We start from the raw sequence: 14,346 nt of genomic DNA, 5'->3' as shown, positions 1-14,346 counted from the left end.
GTGCAACCAAGAATCGTGGATGGGAGGCTGGATGGGTGTCAGGAGGTTGCGAATCCAGGACGGGGTTGGGGATGGGAGATGGAACAGGGACGCGATACGACGCGATAGGAGATCATAACAATCCAAGGGCGGTGGACAGGCAACAGAGTCACTCCACAATGATAACTCTGGAGGGGAACGGTCACTCCACGGGGGGAACAGTGACTCCGGAGTCACGGTGCCTCCAGGGGACGGTAACTCCAGGACGGTGACTCCGGAGTCCCGGGGACTCCGGCCCGGTGACTCTGCGGGGGGCACGGTGACTCTGCGGACGCCCACCCCCCCGGGACCTCCCGTGGTGGCAGGAAGTCCTTTGTGTTTAGGCCCATGTCCAGCCGCTGCTGAAAGCGCTTGCTTGGAACACACAGTTAGCACGAGGCCTAGCAGACTTTCAATAGTACAAGCACTACCTTTTCCACGTCCCTGGAAGCCGCCCAAGGCTAGTCAACGGCCAGGATACCCTAACTTGTGAGTTGTGCCATACATCCAAGCTATTCCTAGGGCACTTCTAGCTGGGGGTGTAGAACTACCAGCATATTGCAATTGCAATCTAGAAAAAGTTCCTTACCCTAGAGGCGCTATTAATAGATATATAGATAATAGTAGAATTACTAAATAGTATTTTTGCCTCCCAGGCAGGTTACTGTCCCCTTATATATTACCAGATCTACATGGTAGAAAATACAGGGACCCCAAACCTTCGCCCATATTAGATTGAGCTCTTCAAATCAGCCTCGCTAATATAGCATTACTTTATATTACATAATCCAAACCCATAGACTAAGGATGGTTTCTTACAGTCAAGTCCCTAGACAGCTGACAACCAAGAGAGGGTCATGCTACCCAGCAAGACCCAGAGCTAGATAGATATATAGCTAGAATACCTGCTAGATATATCTTGTTACTATAAATAGTAGATACTCGAGCCCTGGCCTTTCCTCTACTACTACTTGTAGTAGAAGATAATAATCTATTAGTTATGCTAGTAGTATATTTACAAGGATATCTACAAACATGTAAAATACCATGACAATAAAATAATACTCTATAATAACAATCTTTGGTTCCTCTAGACCTTTAAGTTAAATCAAACCCAGGTTATCTACTACAAGCTTCAGGCTAGCTACCTAATATATCCAATTCTAGACTTATCTAAATGCATGGGACTAGAGTATATAATTCTAGACTATAGAAAAGTCCTAATCTCTAAAAGAAGAATAATAACCTACCTCCAAGAGCAGCATCCATCCCTAATAGTAGAAGCGTGGCAAAGCATGTATAGCAAGCAGGTACAGATCTAACCACTATAACTGCCTGCCTCTTATTTTATCAAGATCTACTAGTATTGGAGTTATTCAACCCTCTTGATAGGAGTCACCATGGAGGGGGCAATGTTAACTACTAGCTATTTTAACCATGGTAAGGTTGACTAGGTTGACCTTTAATCTTACTATAGTTAAAATAGCATGGGTAAAGTTCCCTAGAGGTGCCAGGCGTATACTCTGCTACCTAATTAGGGAGAGAGGGTAGGAGGGATTTAGGGGAGGCCACAGGGTAGGGGGGTTTAAGTAGAGGCGCGTTTATCTCATACACAGGAGGAGATAGCCATGGTAGTTAGAATATAATATAATAGTAGTTATCGTGGAAGTAGCAGGTCTAGAACTCAATTATAGCTTTAGATTAAGATACTTGAGCACGCCCTTATAAATAACTCGTAGTAGGATATACTAATATCTAAAAATTAATAAAAGAGAGCTAAGATCCTCCCTCTACCTCTATAGATAGTTTGGTATAATCTAGCTCTAAATATTCACGCAGTACTAGCAAGGGTAATAATAATATAATTAGCAGTACAGTTATATATAAAACACGGGTATTTTAACTATAGGAAAGTAGATATTAAGCATAATATCATCTATTGCAGGCAACAAGAAAGAATCTGCTTATAGATAGTCACTTGTAATTTACTCATGTTTACCTAAATAGGAAAATACCAGGAGAATTAGGTGACTACTAGTCTCCTTCTTTCTTAATCCTTCTTTCTCCTCTCCTTCCCTTCTCTTCTTCTCCTCTACAACTCTCCTCATGATCCTTCTTGGACTTCCTTTAGCCCCTTCTTCCTTCTTCTTTGTTCCTTACCTCTCCTAATATCAACTTGTTAAAATCTATTAGACATGCTTTGTAGCAACCAATTAGAAAATACTATTCTATTTTTTTTGCAAAAATAGGCCCCCTTATAAATACCTGACTTAAAAAATTAGGCAACTTCCCTGTGGTTAAAAAAATCTACTTTTCTTTATTATAATATATTCCAGGCTATAGAGAGGTTACCCTATATATCAAGTAAGTAAACAAGCAGGTGGATACAGCAAGTAAATAAGGATATAAATAAACAAGTACTTCTTAATCTATATATAAATACCTAGTAGGATATCTATCCAAGCAACCCTAACTATTATAATACTTACCTTTAGCAAGATAAGCCTTCCCTGCTTGGTTTAGGTAGTATCTACTAATCTCTTGTTATACTACAGAGATCAACCTGAACTATAAAAGTAATAACAATCCCAACCCAATTCCTGAAGCGCAACTTAATATCTAACCCTTTCACCCTCTTATATAACAACAAAATATACCTAAATTCCCAAATTATGAGTTAATATCCAACTATTCCACCCTCCCCCTATAATATTTCTATTGCCCTAAACACTAAACCAACAAATTCTAGTCTCCAGGTAAGGGCCTGGATCCTTTAACTAACCTAACCATGGGTTTTTAACCATGGTGAATCCCCACCAAATTTCCTATGGTTAAAAAAACCACACCTGGGGCTATAGGAATTCCTATGGTTAAGAATAACCCCCAACGGGCCGAGCCATGGCGGGGGAGGGGGTCTCTCGCCGAGAAAGCAGGTGTACTAACTTGGGGATAATAGGTTGCACCACAAGGATAGGTAATAATAATAACGCCAGCAAGACTTATAGCACTCTTGGCCATAATATAGGCCCCAAACTAGACAAGATAGTATCACTAGAGAGTCGACCAGATTAGTTAGAGTAGCTAGAGTAGCCAGAGCAGGCAAAGCAGGCAAAAAAATAGAGAGAATAGCTAATAATAGCAGCGCCTATAGCCACTACCATGCTATCTAGGATTAACAGGGTGCCCTATGACGCGGCATGGCTGCTGAAGATGGATTATAGCATAGCCACAATGGCCAGTATATTTGGTTTCCAAAACAACGCGTAGATATAGGATATATACCTGGTAGACCTCTCTAGCAAACCCTGGTTAATAATAGCATGTGCAGCCTGGGCCAAGAACTTTGGATGGCAACCAGCTATAGAGGTGGCAAAGTACCATTATATCAACCCTAGAGTTATAGCATCAGTATTCCAAGATATTATCCTTAAACTAATTATAATAGTATTTACTATACTAATCTAGATAACTAGTAGAGTAACCATGAAGCTATTCTTTAGCCTATCTATGGCGTGGTATACCTTTCAGGTAATAAAGGCATGCCCCTACCTCTTCCCCCGCTTGACTATTACTGGGAAGATTAATATATATCCCCTGGATGTCCTGCATGCCTGGAAGCTGGTTACCTTCTTCTAGCAGGTATATAACAAAAAACAGATCCCAAGCAAGCCACAGAAGGGAACACTGTCCATGCTAGTTATCTACTATGCCCCAGGTAAACTGGTGGCTATGCCCTCCTTAACCACGATCGCCAGCATGGAGGATATATTTAGGATAATATCTAACCAACTAGCCAAGCATAGCGCGAGGTTTAAGAGTGCTAGCAAGGATAATATAAGAGCACCCTTGGATACAGACCTTGAAGAGGTTAATAGGCTAATCAAGTCCTTAACCCAAACCATAAGCTAGTCCCTTAACACGTGCTAGCAGCAAAACCTGTGGCAGGCCCTGATTACCCACAGGAACTATCTATAGCTTGTCCATATGCTGCTAGAGAAAAGCAATAACTTTAGGAATAAGTATATTATCTACAAGCCATAGGGTACTAAGATAGTAGACAAGGCAAACTTCCTTGCATGCAAGAGAATAGAGATAGGTAGCAGGGATACCACATGGAGCCTTATAGATAAGGAGATAGATAACAGGATAAAGGAGGGCACTATGGTAGACAAGGCGGGCAGCAGGGTAACTAATATAGACTTGGTATACAGCCAGGTATACCACGACTCCATGATAGCACTAGGCTATAGTATTACATGCAAGATATTTAGCATTAACCTGCAGATCCTAAAGATCTTACTCCCACTTGAAACAGCTATTATACTAAAGGGGTAGCAGGTGACTAGCCTGGCCTGGATAGCAGCCTAGAAGGCCAGGCCTGTGGGTAGCAGCCTTATTATAAACGCGTGTAGCCTTGGCAAGACCCTCCTTACCCTAGCACATATCACGCTCTCCACATGGAACCTGAAGATGGGAGACAGCCTCTACCAGCCAACCCTGGTAGTAGTACCAGCAGGGCTAATCAACACCTGGCTAATAGAAATCTAAGAGTAGTTCCCAAACTTTATTACTACCCGCGTCTTCTATAGAACATCCAAATACACAAGTGTGTTCTACTGCAAGGAGCTGGTCCTTGATAACCTGGTAACCTTAAAAGCCTTTGTCAAGGGCCTTAATAGTGCCAATCCCGCTACTGCCTGGATAATTATGGTAATATTATACTTGACCTAGGCCAAGTACATGACTAAAAAGATCAAGGACAAGGCCAGGGATACAGAGACCACCCTAGCAATATCACAGCCATGCCCCACCCGCGCTTGCAAGGTACGTCCCTTATCCCCTGCCCTAATTTTAACTATAGTAAGCTGGGCTTGGTAGGTAGGTATGGGTGGGTTTTATTTACCATGGATAAAAAACCACCTGCCCGACCCCGCCCTCCTCACCATGGTTAAAAAACAACCCACCCGCCACCCCTCCTCCTCCCTAATGCCGCTCAGGCCAACCCGCGCTGACTAATATAGGAGAACAATAATGACATAATAGAAGAAGGGCTAGATAAGGGCTAGAGTGCTAGTATCATACAGGAGTTAATTAAAGTCCTTGCCTGGCTCCAGGACAAGGCAGTAGAGGCTAACCAGGAGGGCGCACAGGGAACTAGGAAGAAACAGGCCAAATACCAATTGATGGCTGCTGGTTTTTTCGGGCGCGTTATATATAATAAAGGCCATGCCATAAAGACAATCTCGACCCAGGTCCACCAATCTATCGCGGCCCTGGAGATAGCACACCTGTAGGTCCTTTTAGCAACACTAATATTTAACAAGGTTCTGGATCTGTGCGGGTACTTGGCAATTATATACTACTAGGCATGGGATAATAACAGCAAGGCCATGGAACTGCCTAGCATCAAGAAATATATAGTAGGGGAGGAAAAGCTAGTAGCAAGAGAAAGCCTGCTAGTATATCTACTATTATCATGGAGGCTGGCAGGCCTCGCCTGTAAGGGTCAACTTGATACCCATACTAGGTTCAAGGTTATCCCGCCAATCCTAAAGATGATCTGTCTTGGGCATGATATTAACAATCCACTTCCTAGCATGCTGGATAGAAGGTATATTAGTAATAAGATCCTGCCCTTCTGCATGATAATAATAGAACTCTAGTTTTCAAAGCAGGTGCAGCTAGAGCATGACTAGATATATGCAGTGCTGGCCCTGGTACTACGCGCTGTGGGTGCTCCAACCATAGCCACCATGGACGCGGACCTCTTGGGATTGAAGAGCAGCAGGTAGATAAATATTAGCATCTTCCATGCTATTAGCCTGCTAGGGTTCTGTCTGCAACTCTACAAATTTACCAAGAGAATTAGATAATAGAGATTGCTTGCTACTAGTATATAGGATATAGTGTAATGCTAGCAAGACCTGGGTTTTAGCCTGTATTAGTTATATACCAGCCATGATTCCTTAATAACTGTCCCAAACACGAGGGTGTTAGAAGTGTTGTATCTAGCTAGCAAGGTGCCCAAACTATAATATCTCGTGCAAATCCTGCAGGATAAGGGCCTGTAGGCAGTCCTACTACAAGCACCCCTGCCCTAGTTTATTATCTTCGCGTGTTGGCCACTCATGGCCTGGGTCGTGGAGATATTTCTTAATATACTTGGAGTAGAGTATATAGTCCTCTAGTCCAGGCAAACAAGCAAGAAGAGGTTGGTAGTAGTAGCATACTTTAACTCCATAGGGAGCACCTGTCAGGTGCTATTAACTACCTTTGCTTGTAGGGTATTAGGGCTTAACCTACACACCAACTATAGCTATATCATGCTCTTAGAATTACCTCCTAACCTTAACACACAACTCCAGGCAATTAGGAGGGCATACCATGTCAGGTAGGTCCAGAAATAAAAGGTCTAGGTCCTGTTCCAGGACCATACAATCCAGTAGTACCTGGAATAGAATAATATTGTCAAGATTTTGCCGCAGGTGGGTGCTGGACTCGACCCGGGCAGGGTGGCTGAGCAGGTGGCTGCCCTGCCTGTAGCACTAGTGGCAGCAGAGGAGGGGGAGGACATGGACAAGGCAACTATAAAAGACCGCGAGATCATGGCAGTTAAGGTACTCGTGGATAAGGAGCTACGGGCCACCTTCAAGCAGCCATAGACGCGCCTAATATTTAGAAACCCCCTAGACCTTGGCTACAATCTATAGATAGTAGAAGAAAGGCTACTAGTAGGTTCCCCTTGTGTGACTAGACTTCTTAACCATGGTAAACATGGGAGCCTAGCTTTTAACCATGGTTAAAGAAACACGGGTAGGGGCAAGCCCGTGTAGTATAGTGCCATATAGTATAGTACTAACTGTGAATACAGGGCAAGGAGTACAAGCAGGTATTGCTACATGGCAAGGGCAGTAGGTCCTGCCAATAGCTATTATTGCAGATAACAGGTGGTACTAACATACTAGTAGGGGCCACGCCCAAGGCCATGCGGGTGGGGGCAGTGCAGGGGAAGGAACCAGAGATGCTAACCAAGCTAAAGCCAAAACTGTAGCCCCGGGCAAAACCATAAGGGAAACCACAGGCAAAACCATAGGTGAAACCACAGGCGAAGCTACAGGGACTAGAAGAGAAGGGGCCAATAGAACAGGTATGGACCGAACCGGCCTTTCCTATGGTAAATAAATCAAGGCGGGTTACTAACTAACACGGGGTTTAGGGGCAGGAGGGGGTAGAAGCAACCAGCAGGGTAAGCAGCAGGGCAAGCATGCTAATTTCCAAGCTCAGCTCTATCTAGTTAGTATCCCCACCCAAGGATAACCAGGACGAGGAGTTCTGCCTGCCCAGTCACAATAAGGAGAGCAAAAGGAATGTAGACGCTAACCGGGCTGTGTTAGGGGCCAAGAATAACAAGGGCGAGAGTTGGGTCAGGAGAACAACACAGAAACAGCTAGTACTAAAAGCTACCAGGGGGGACATGGTACTGCCAGCAAAAAAGCAACAGAAAAGAGCCACACAGGGCGGGAAGGGTTTGGGAAGAAGGAGGAGGGGGCAACAGGTTATAAAGAAGAAGAAATAATTGTAGTAGTAAAGTTTAATCATGATTCTATAGCAAGAGTATAGCAAGAGCCTTTGTATTTACTTGTTTACTATACTACAACTTAATAAGATTCCTGGTTTATAGATAGTACAGGCACCATTTCTTATAGATAAGTTGGGTAATTAGATTATGTTATAGGTAGCCATGGAGAGATTATATATATAATAATATATTGGTTAGAGTCCAGGCCATGCAATAAACATACCCCTATATAAACTTACTAATAAAAGAGACTGTAATATACCACAGGAGCCTGGGTTGATTTATTATAACTTACCCTGCAAACACCCTCTAGCAGTTGGTTGGCTAAATTAACCATCCATGAGCTAATCTTCAATCTCCTGTCTAGTTCATGTGGAGAAAGGATTGCATGGGTACTTGTCCTTAGTAAATACATTATAGATAAACTAATAGGATTTAACTCTAAATACATCTGTCCCTGCAGGGGTTCTTATATCCATTCCTGGAATTATCATGGCTGGACAGGAAGAAGAAGAGCCCTCTAATTAGGTTGGACAACAAGAACAGACAATAATAGAGGGGAATAACAGGCAGGACGAAGCATCAAAGACATGGGAAAAGAGATTAATAGCCTGAACGGGCCTAGCACTCCTGTTGTAGCAAACCCCACTTGAAGCATGGTAAATTGTTTGCACAGCCTCTTTTACAGGATTCCTAGGAGAAAAAGAAGGTAATAAAGGGAGAATAGAAGAATACAGCAGGCAGGCTTTCAAACAGTACCTAAATTCCAGGCAAACTAGCAAGACCAGGGGCGAAAACGGGCAAAACAGGGCGGGGCGACGAAAGTGCGTCATGAGGGCTCTCTGCGCAACTGTATTTTCGGCGTAGTTTCCCGGCAAAGCGGTTGCGACTATATAACTAGTAAAATACCTATACCCAGGCCTAAAACCTCTATATTATTAATAGGCATATAATAATAGCTACTAAAGACTTGAAGATTATAAACCAGACCAAGTCTATCAAGTAAAATATCTACTTCCTCCCGGGCTAGCTGGGCAATACTATTATATAGTATCTTGTATATATCCACCTGCTAGTATAGGTGCTATAATAGGTAGTAGTACAGGACGTAGTAGCTATAGCAGCCCTATAGGGTGTAGATACCTAGGACCTATCTAGGTTAGAAGACTACCTGTTCTAGTAGCCAGGGCGCCTGCTTAAGGTATTCTAGTAATAGGTGATATGCTAGCTAGCTAGCTCAAGCTAGGTATTACTTAGGGTAATAATTAGGATACTAAACTACTAATACCTTGCAATTATAATCATGAAATAGTACCTATACCTCCTACTAGAGGCAACCCTAGAGTAGATCTAGGTACTAAACAACCTGGGTAAGAGTATTTTTGCGTGGTAGGTGAGCTATAAGACTACTATCTACTAGTAGATTTATATAATTAATTATACTAGTCCCGCGGGCCTAACCCTAGAGTAGATAGTAGCCTTTTATTATGTATTACAGGTATAGCAAGAGTTTATCCTAAAATAGGAGAAGGAGGCAGTAGAGGAGGCAGGAGAGATTATTAGGCCACTACAAGGCATGCTATAGGGAAGATTTAGAGGCAAATTAGCAGGATTAGGGGCAGGAAAAGTAGAGATAGAAGGGAAGAAGAAAAAGGAATAATAGGTATAGATTATACTCTAGTTAAAGCTTAAGTACTATCCTAAGTAAAAGCTACTAGTATACTATAACTATTATATTATAGTTATAGCTATAAACAAGATTACTTATATATAAATATACCTATTATTATCAAGTATACTACTAGCCAAGGGCTAGATATAGGAACTCTAGAGTCTAGAGGTAGACTAGCTAGCAACTATCTATTAAGCTCTATATACTATAGGACTATAATAGCCCTTTTTTAAGCTATTAAATCTAATCTAGAAGTATAGCTATATATAAATAGGCTATTTAGTTATAAGATAGTTGCTAGCAAAGTTCTAGGATTATATTTAGGAGAAGTATAGATAGTATAAATATTAGTTATAGGATTAATCTTAATAAGATATTTAGATATAAGTACTAGAATATTATAGGGACTAGATAAATTATCTATTTCTAGTAATAATAGAAGAGTTAAAAAAGTAATATAATAAAAGACAAGAGATATAAAAGAGGATTAATTTATTTTTTAGCCTTAAATTAACTATAGATACTAGAAGCTTTCTAGATAGAAAGATTTTAAAAAAAGATTAGGAATCTTATTTTAAAAAATATAAGCTAAGTTAGGTAAAAGAACTCTTACTAAAAAGTAGATTACTTATAAAAATAGTAAGTAACTAGATAAGATAAAATAATAACTAGCAGGTAGAAGAATAACTAGTAGGCAGAACCTAGACTTACAGGAACCAGGACTTGTGAAAAGGCATAGGGACTTGCAGGAAGGCACGGGGACTTGCATCCAGGCACAGGGACTTGCGTCCAGGCACAGGGACTTGCAGGGTGGCATGGGGACACTACAGGGCTGGACCCCCCGTGACCACCTGGCAGAACGGCGACCTGCGCGGACGGAGTCCCCCGGGGGGCAGGGTTTGTCCCCTGCGTCCAAACCAGGACAAGCACAGGCGCCCGCGGGACCCGCCCCACCCCAACCAGGACCCTAACTGGGACAGGGGCCAGTCCCGCGCCCCCTCCTGGGGTCGACTAGTGATAGTTGCCCTTTTGGCTTAGCCACCGGGCGTTAATAAATTGTTTGTTTGTTTGAAAGGCAATCCTGAATCCCCATGCAGATCTGCACGTTCGGCGATTTTTGTCCCGACTGCAGATGATCGACCCGTAATGTCATGGAATTTTCTTCAGAACCTTGATTTCATGCCTTAGTCCTCTATTTTGCCATCCCTATTCATAGCGATAATCCCCGATCCCAAGGCAGTCTCTTTGTACCGAGTCCGGTCGTCTATGTGCCGATCGGCTGACCTTCGGGCGAAAAAGTGTCCGAATTACCGATGAAAGACATTCGCCAGTGGTAGTAATCGTGGAACGGTGGATGATTTATGTATAGGATGGTATGTGAATGAAAAGTGTCTTCCAACAGCAGCAAGTCTTGTCATCACCATGCCTTCCGCTATTCCTGCTCTACCTACCCAACACACGGCCATCGTGGCCGAAGGCCGGGGCAAGCTCCGGGTCCGCCATGACTCCCGCGTTCCAGCTCTTGGACGGGGAGTAGCAATGGTCAAAACCGCTGCGGTAGCCATCAACCCCGTTGACGCCAAGATGGTCGACTACAGTCCTGTTCCGGGAGCCATTACGGGCTATGACTTTGCCGGGACCATTGTAGCATTGGGAGAAGATACTCCGTCCCATCTTGGTGTTGGAGACCGAGTTGCTGGTTTTGTGCACGGCATGAACAAGGCACTCCCAGACGTGGGCGCGTTTGCCGAGTATGTTGCTGCACCAGCCAACCTCTTGCTCAGGATCCCTCCAGAAATGAGGTTGGAAGAAGCGGCGACTCTTGGACTTGGCTTGTTTACTGCAGGACTGGGACTCTTCCGGGAGCTCCAAGTACCAGCTTCACTTGATGCGACGAAGGCAAATTCGAAGTCGGATAATTCGAGTACAGGCGAGTTTGTCTTGGTTGCTGGTGGAAGTACTGCTACAGGTACTCGTGCTATCCAGCTCCTGAAACTGTATGGAGAACATGGTAAAAAATCAAGCAGTTAAACAGCGCCTCTGCTGATTATATCTCTATTCTAAATACAGCACGGGTCTGCGTCCCATAGCCACCTGCTCCAAGAACAATTTCGACCTCGTCTGCCGCTTCGGCGCCGAAAAAGCCTTCGACTATAGCAACCCCGAATGCGCAGCAGAGATCCGAGCGTACACGCGCAACACCCTAGCCTACGCACTAGACTGCATCGCTGCCGTGGAGACAACGCAGCTGTGCTACGACTCCATCGGGCGAGCGGGAGGTCGGTATGCCACCGTCGAGCCCTTCCGGGATTCTGCTACCTCGCAGAGACCGCTAACAATCATACCCTCGTGGCTTTTGGCTGTTACGATTTTCGGGCGTAAGGTGGACTTGGATGGCGAGTATGCAAGGGATATTAGTGTTGAGGATCAGGCATTTGCTGTTGACTTTACTGTCCAGGTGCAGGCACTTTTGGATGATGGAAAACTCGATACTCATCCGGTAAAGATTATGCCCGGTAGTTGGGATGCGGTCATTGAGGGTGTTGACCTGATTCGACACCAGGCTCTATCGGGACAGAAGCTAGTTTACCCTGTATGACGGAGAGTTAGTCATGCCTGGACATTCTTACCGAGGACTGGTCGATGGAATATAGTACTGGCTGTTTTTGAATATTTACATCCAGAAGTTTGCCCGAGATGAAGCAGTCAAATCCATTAATCTCATTATCGGGATCTATCGGACTATATCAATACAGGTTGACCATGACCAAAAGTTGAATCCTATGAAGAAGAAGCAAAAAAGGAAACTAAAAAAACGAGAAAAATAATCTAAGTCGTACGTGACCCTTGTTCTAATGTACCTCGCAGTTGATCGAGTCCGCTTCGGACCTTCACTTCCAACTCGTTAATCTTATCCGTGGTGACCTGATGAGGGATCAGGTTGGCATAAGGGCCTCGTGCCGTGACAGCAGGCTCCCTATTGACAATGGACGTATATTCGGTGACTTTCTCTTGCAAGGTCTCAAAGAAATACTCGATGACCTGGACGAGCAGAACCAACCGGAGATCAAGTGATAAGGATTGTGATGTGGTTGAATCACCGAAACCACACCGAGATACCGCTTCCTTGGATAAGGTTCTAAGAATTATTGCGTAGATCAGAAGCAGCAAGCTGTAGCATGCAAATACAAAATGATATAGCACAGTCTGGTGGGATTCCGGGGAGGTTTGCAGCGAATTATCCGACCGCCCATGTGCAGGTGGAATTTGCGATCGAGAAGAATTCTTGGCATCGCCGGACTCGGTACGCTCGGCCTCAACTAGATGACGAACAATCTCTTGGAGACTGTGTGAGGCAGTGAACGTCTCACACAAGGCGGCGGCTGTTGAGCCAAGACTGGAGGGTGGCAGATGAGACGAATCAAATAGGGCTGCTATTGCTCTAAAAGCAGCGTTCGTGATTGCCATGCTGTGATGGCCACGCGATTGGGCACCGAATGTGCGGGTAGAATCATAAACAGGGTAAAGACGAACCGTTAGGTCGGCAAGTCGTTTGATATATAGATTTGAATTATCAGCAGGAGACTGAGGAAGTTGCGGAGGAGTGTCACGTGGAAGTGGAATCTCTCCACTCGGAGCACTGGTACATCCGGCAGGATCGACATTTATTTGGCCTGCAAGTGGAGGCTCCCACGTTGAGAATATTCCCACAAGACTGTCGTAGGACGACCAGGAGGTTGAGAGACTGTCCAAGATCGCAGGGTTGCCAGTAGATGAGGATGTCCGGGAAGATGGTAATGGAGGCGTATCAGCATTCCAAATATTGCAAAGGTCGTCAATTGAAGCAGGTTCTTCGGAGTTTGAGAAAGTCCACTCCATTGGCAGTAAGTGCGATCCCGCACCAGTCGGAGAAGGAGCGGTACTTGTGCTGCTCCCCTGTCTCCGTGTCGGTGCCTGTGCCTGGGTAGGGGCGCTCGTAGCTGCTGAGACTGTCCGTGGCCGTCCCTTGGGCAGAGGTGCACTATACACACACTCCAATCCTAGTCTTTGGCATCTGGAACACCTCTCTGCGTCGTCATAATTTTTTCGGGGGCATCGCAGTTTCTGCGTGTGGCAGCGGTCACATGATAAGCGTTTGCGAGATATTGCGCCCTGCGGCATGATGGATTGATTTGACAGGCGCGGCTCGAACATCGATCCCCTCCTGTGAAGAAAAGCGGAGACTAGCATCCATATAAACAGACTCTTCTGAGGAGAGGAGAGACCATCGCACTCGCAACGTGTCGCTCCTGTTGTCTCGATCTTCTTGACCGCTGCACCAAAACGTCAAGTGACGCTTTGGTCTGCTGTCTGTTGTCTGCTATCTCCACAAATCTCAACCGTTCTCAACCACTCTCGTGTCTTGTCACAATCTCCTCCCTTGGCTCTCCATCAATATCGGGGAGATTCATGTAAGATTGCAGAAGACCGGTGGATTTGTCCCGTGCCGATCTTGAATACGAGGGAGGCTATTGAAGACCAAGGGAGCCTTTCCTGGACACGAAGGATTCACGCCCCTTGATCAATCGTGACCCAAGTTTGCTCATCCATTATTTCCCAGCGCCTGCAACGTCACGGTTTACTCGGGGTAATCCATATCAACCTACTCCGGCCGTCGGCAAAATGTCTGCAAAAGTATGTGCAGCAGACCTTCAGATCTAGATGGTTCGCGACTATCGCATGATATATTACTCATAAGAACCTTGACTGCAGCTCATGACATCTAGAAAGCCAGTCGGGTTCTAATAGGTTTTCTTGCACTAATGGATTTGGGAAATACCAAGGTATGCTAGGCACCAACGACATCGACTTGATCACGACTTGGAGCTTGTCCGCTAAAACTCGAATAGGCCCAAGGATGTGCCATTTATGCATGCGGGTTGCCCCGTGCCAAGCCTTTTAGTGAAGAAATTTCCAAATATTCCGGCTTTCCAGTACAAAGTACAAAGCTCTATGATCCACTTCCGGTCTAGTTGACCTTTGAGGGTGGTCAAGTATCATATTAGAAAAAAGAATCAGCGAAGAGTTCCTAATTCAG

The 14,346-nt window shown here is 44.6% G+C and overlaps 2 protein-coding genes across 2 annotated transcripts; one reads left to right on the top strand and one right to left on the bottom strand.

Moving 5' to 3' along the window:
* Window positions 1-10,691: 10,691 nt before the first annotated feature.
* Window positions 10,692-11,973, top strand: BJX67DRAFT_390139 (zinc-binding alcohol dehydrogenase family protein; the record flags this gene model as incomplete). The annotated part of the gene is made up of 2 exons (XM_071034595.1): window positions 10,692-11,266; window positions 11,340-11,973. 2 exons carry the CDS (start codon window positions 10,692-10,694, stop codon window positions 11,866-11,868), a joined length of 1,104 nt encoding a protein of 367 aa, XP_070883291.1. The 3' UTR covers window positions 11,869-11,973.
* A 26-nt stretch (window positions 11,974-11,999) lies between these two features.
* BJX67DRAFT_361749 (uncharacterized protein) lies at window positions 12,000-12,864 on the bottom strand. The gene has a single exon (XM_071029915.1). It carries the CDS (start codon window positions 12,735-12,737, stop codon window positions 12,099-12,101), a length of 639 nt encoding a protein of 212 aa, XP_070883290.1. The 5' UTR covers window positions 12,738-12,864; the 3' UTR covers window positions 12,000-12,098.
* Window positions 12,865-14,346: the final 1,482 nt, after the last annotated feature.

This window comes from Aspergillus lucknowensis, assembly GCF_044049455.1.
Source record: "Aspergillus lucknowensis strain CBS 449.75 chromosome Unknown BJX67scaffold_42, whole genome shotgun sequence".
Classification (NCBI taxonomy): domain Eukaryota; kingdom Fungi; phylum Ascomycota; class Eurotiomycetes; order Eurotiales; family Aspergillaceae; genus Aspergillus; species Aspergillus lucknowensis.
The sequence above is the reverse complement of the archived record's forward strand: the minus strand, read 5'-3'. Positions and strand labels throughout refer to the sequence as shown.

Excerpts from the sequence above, each read along its gene's own strand:
- BJX67DRAFT_361749 (XM_071029915.1), bottom strand. The coding sequence starts at position 12,737 with ATGGCAATCACGAACGCTGCTTTTAGAGCAATAGCAGCCCTATTTGAT.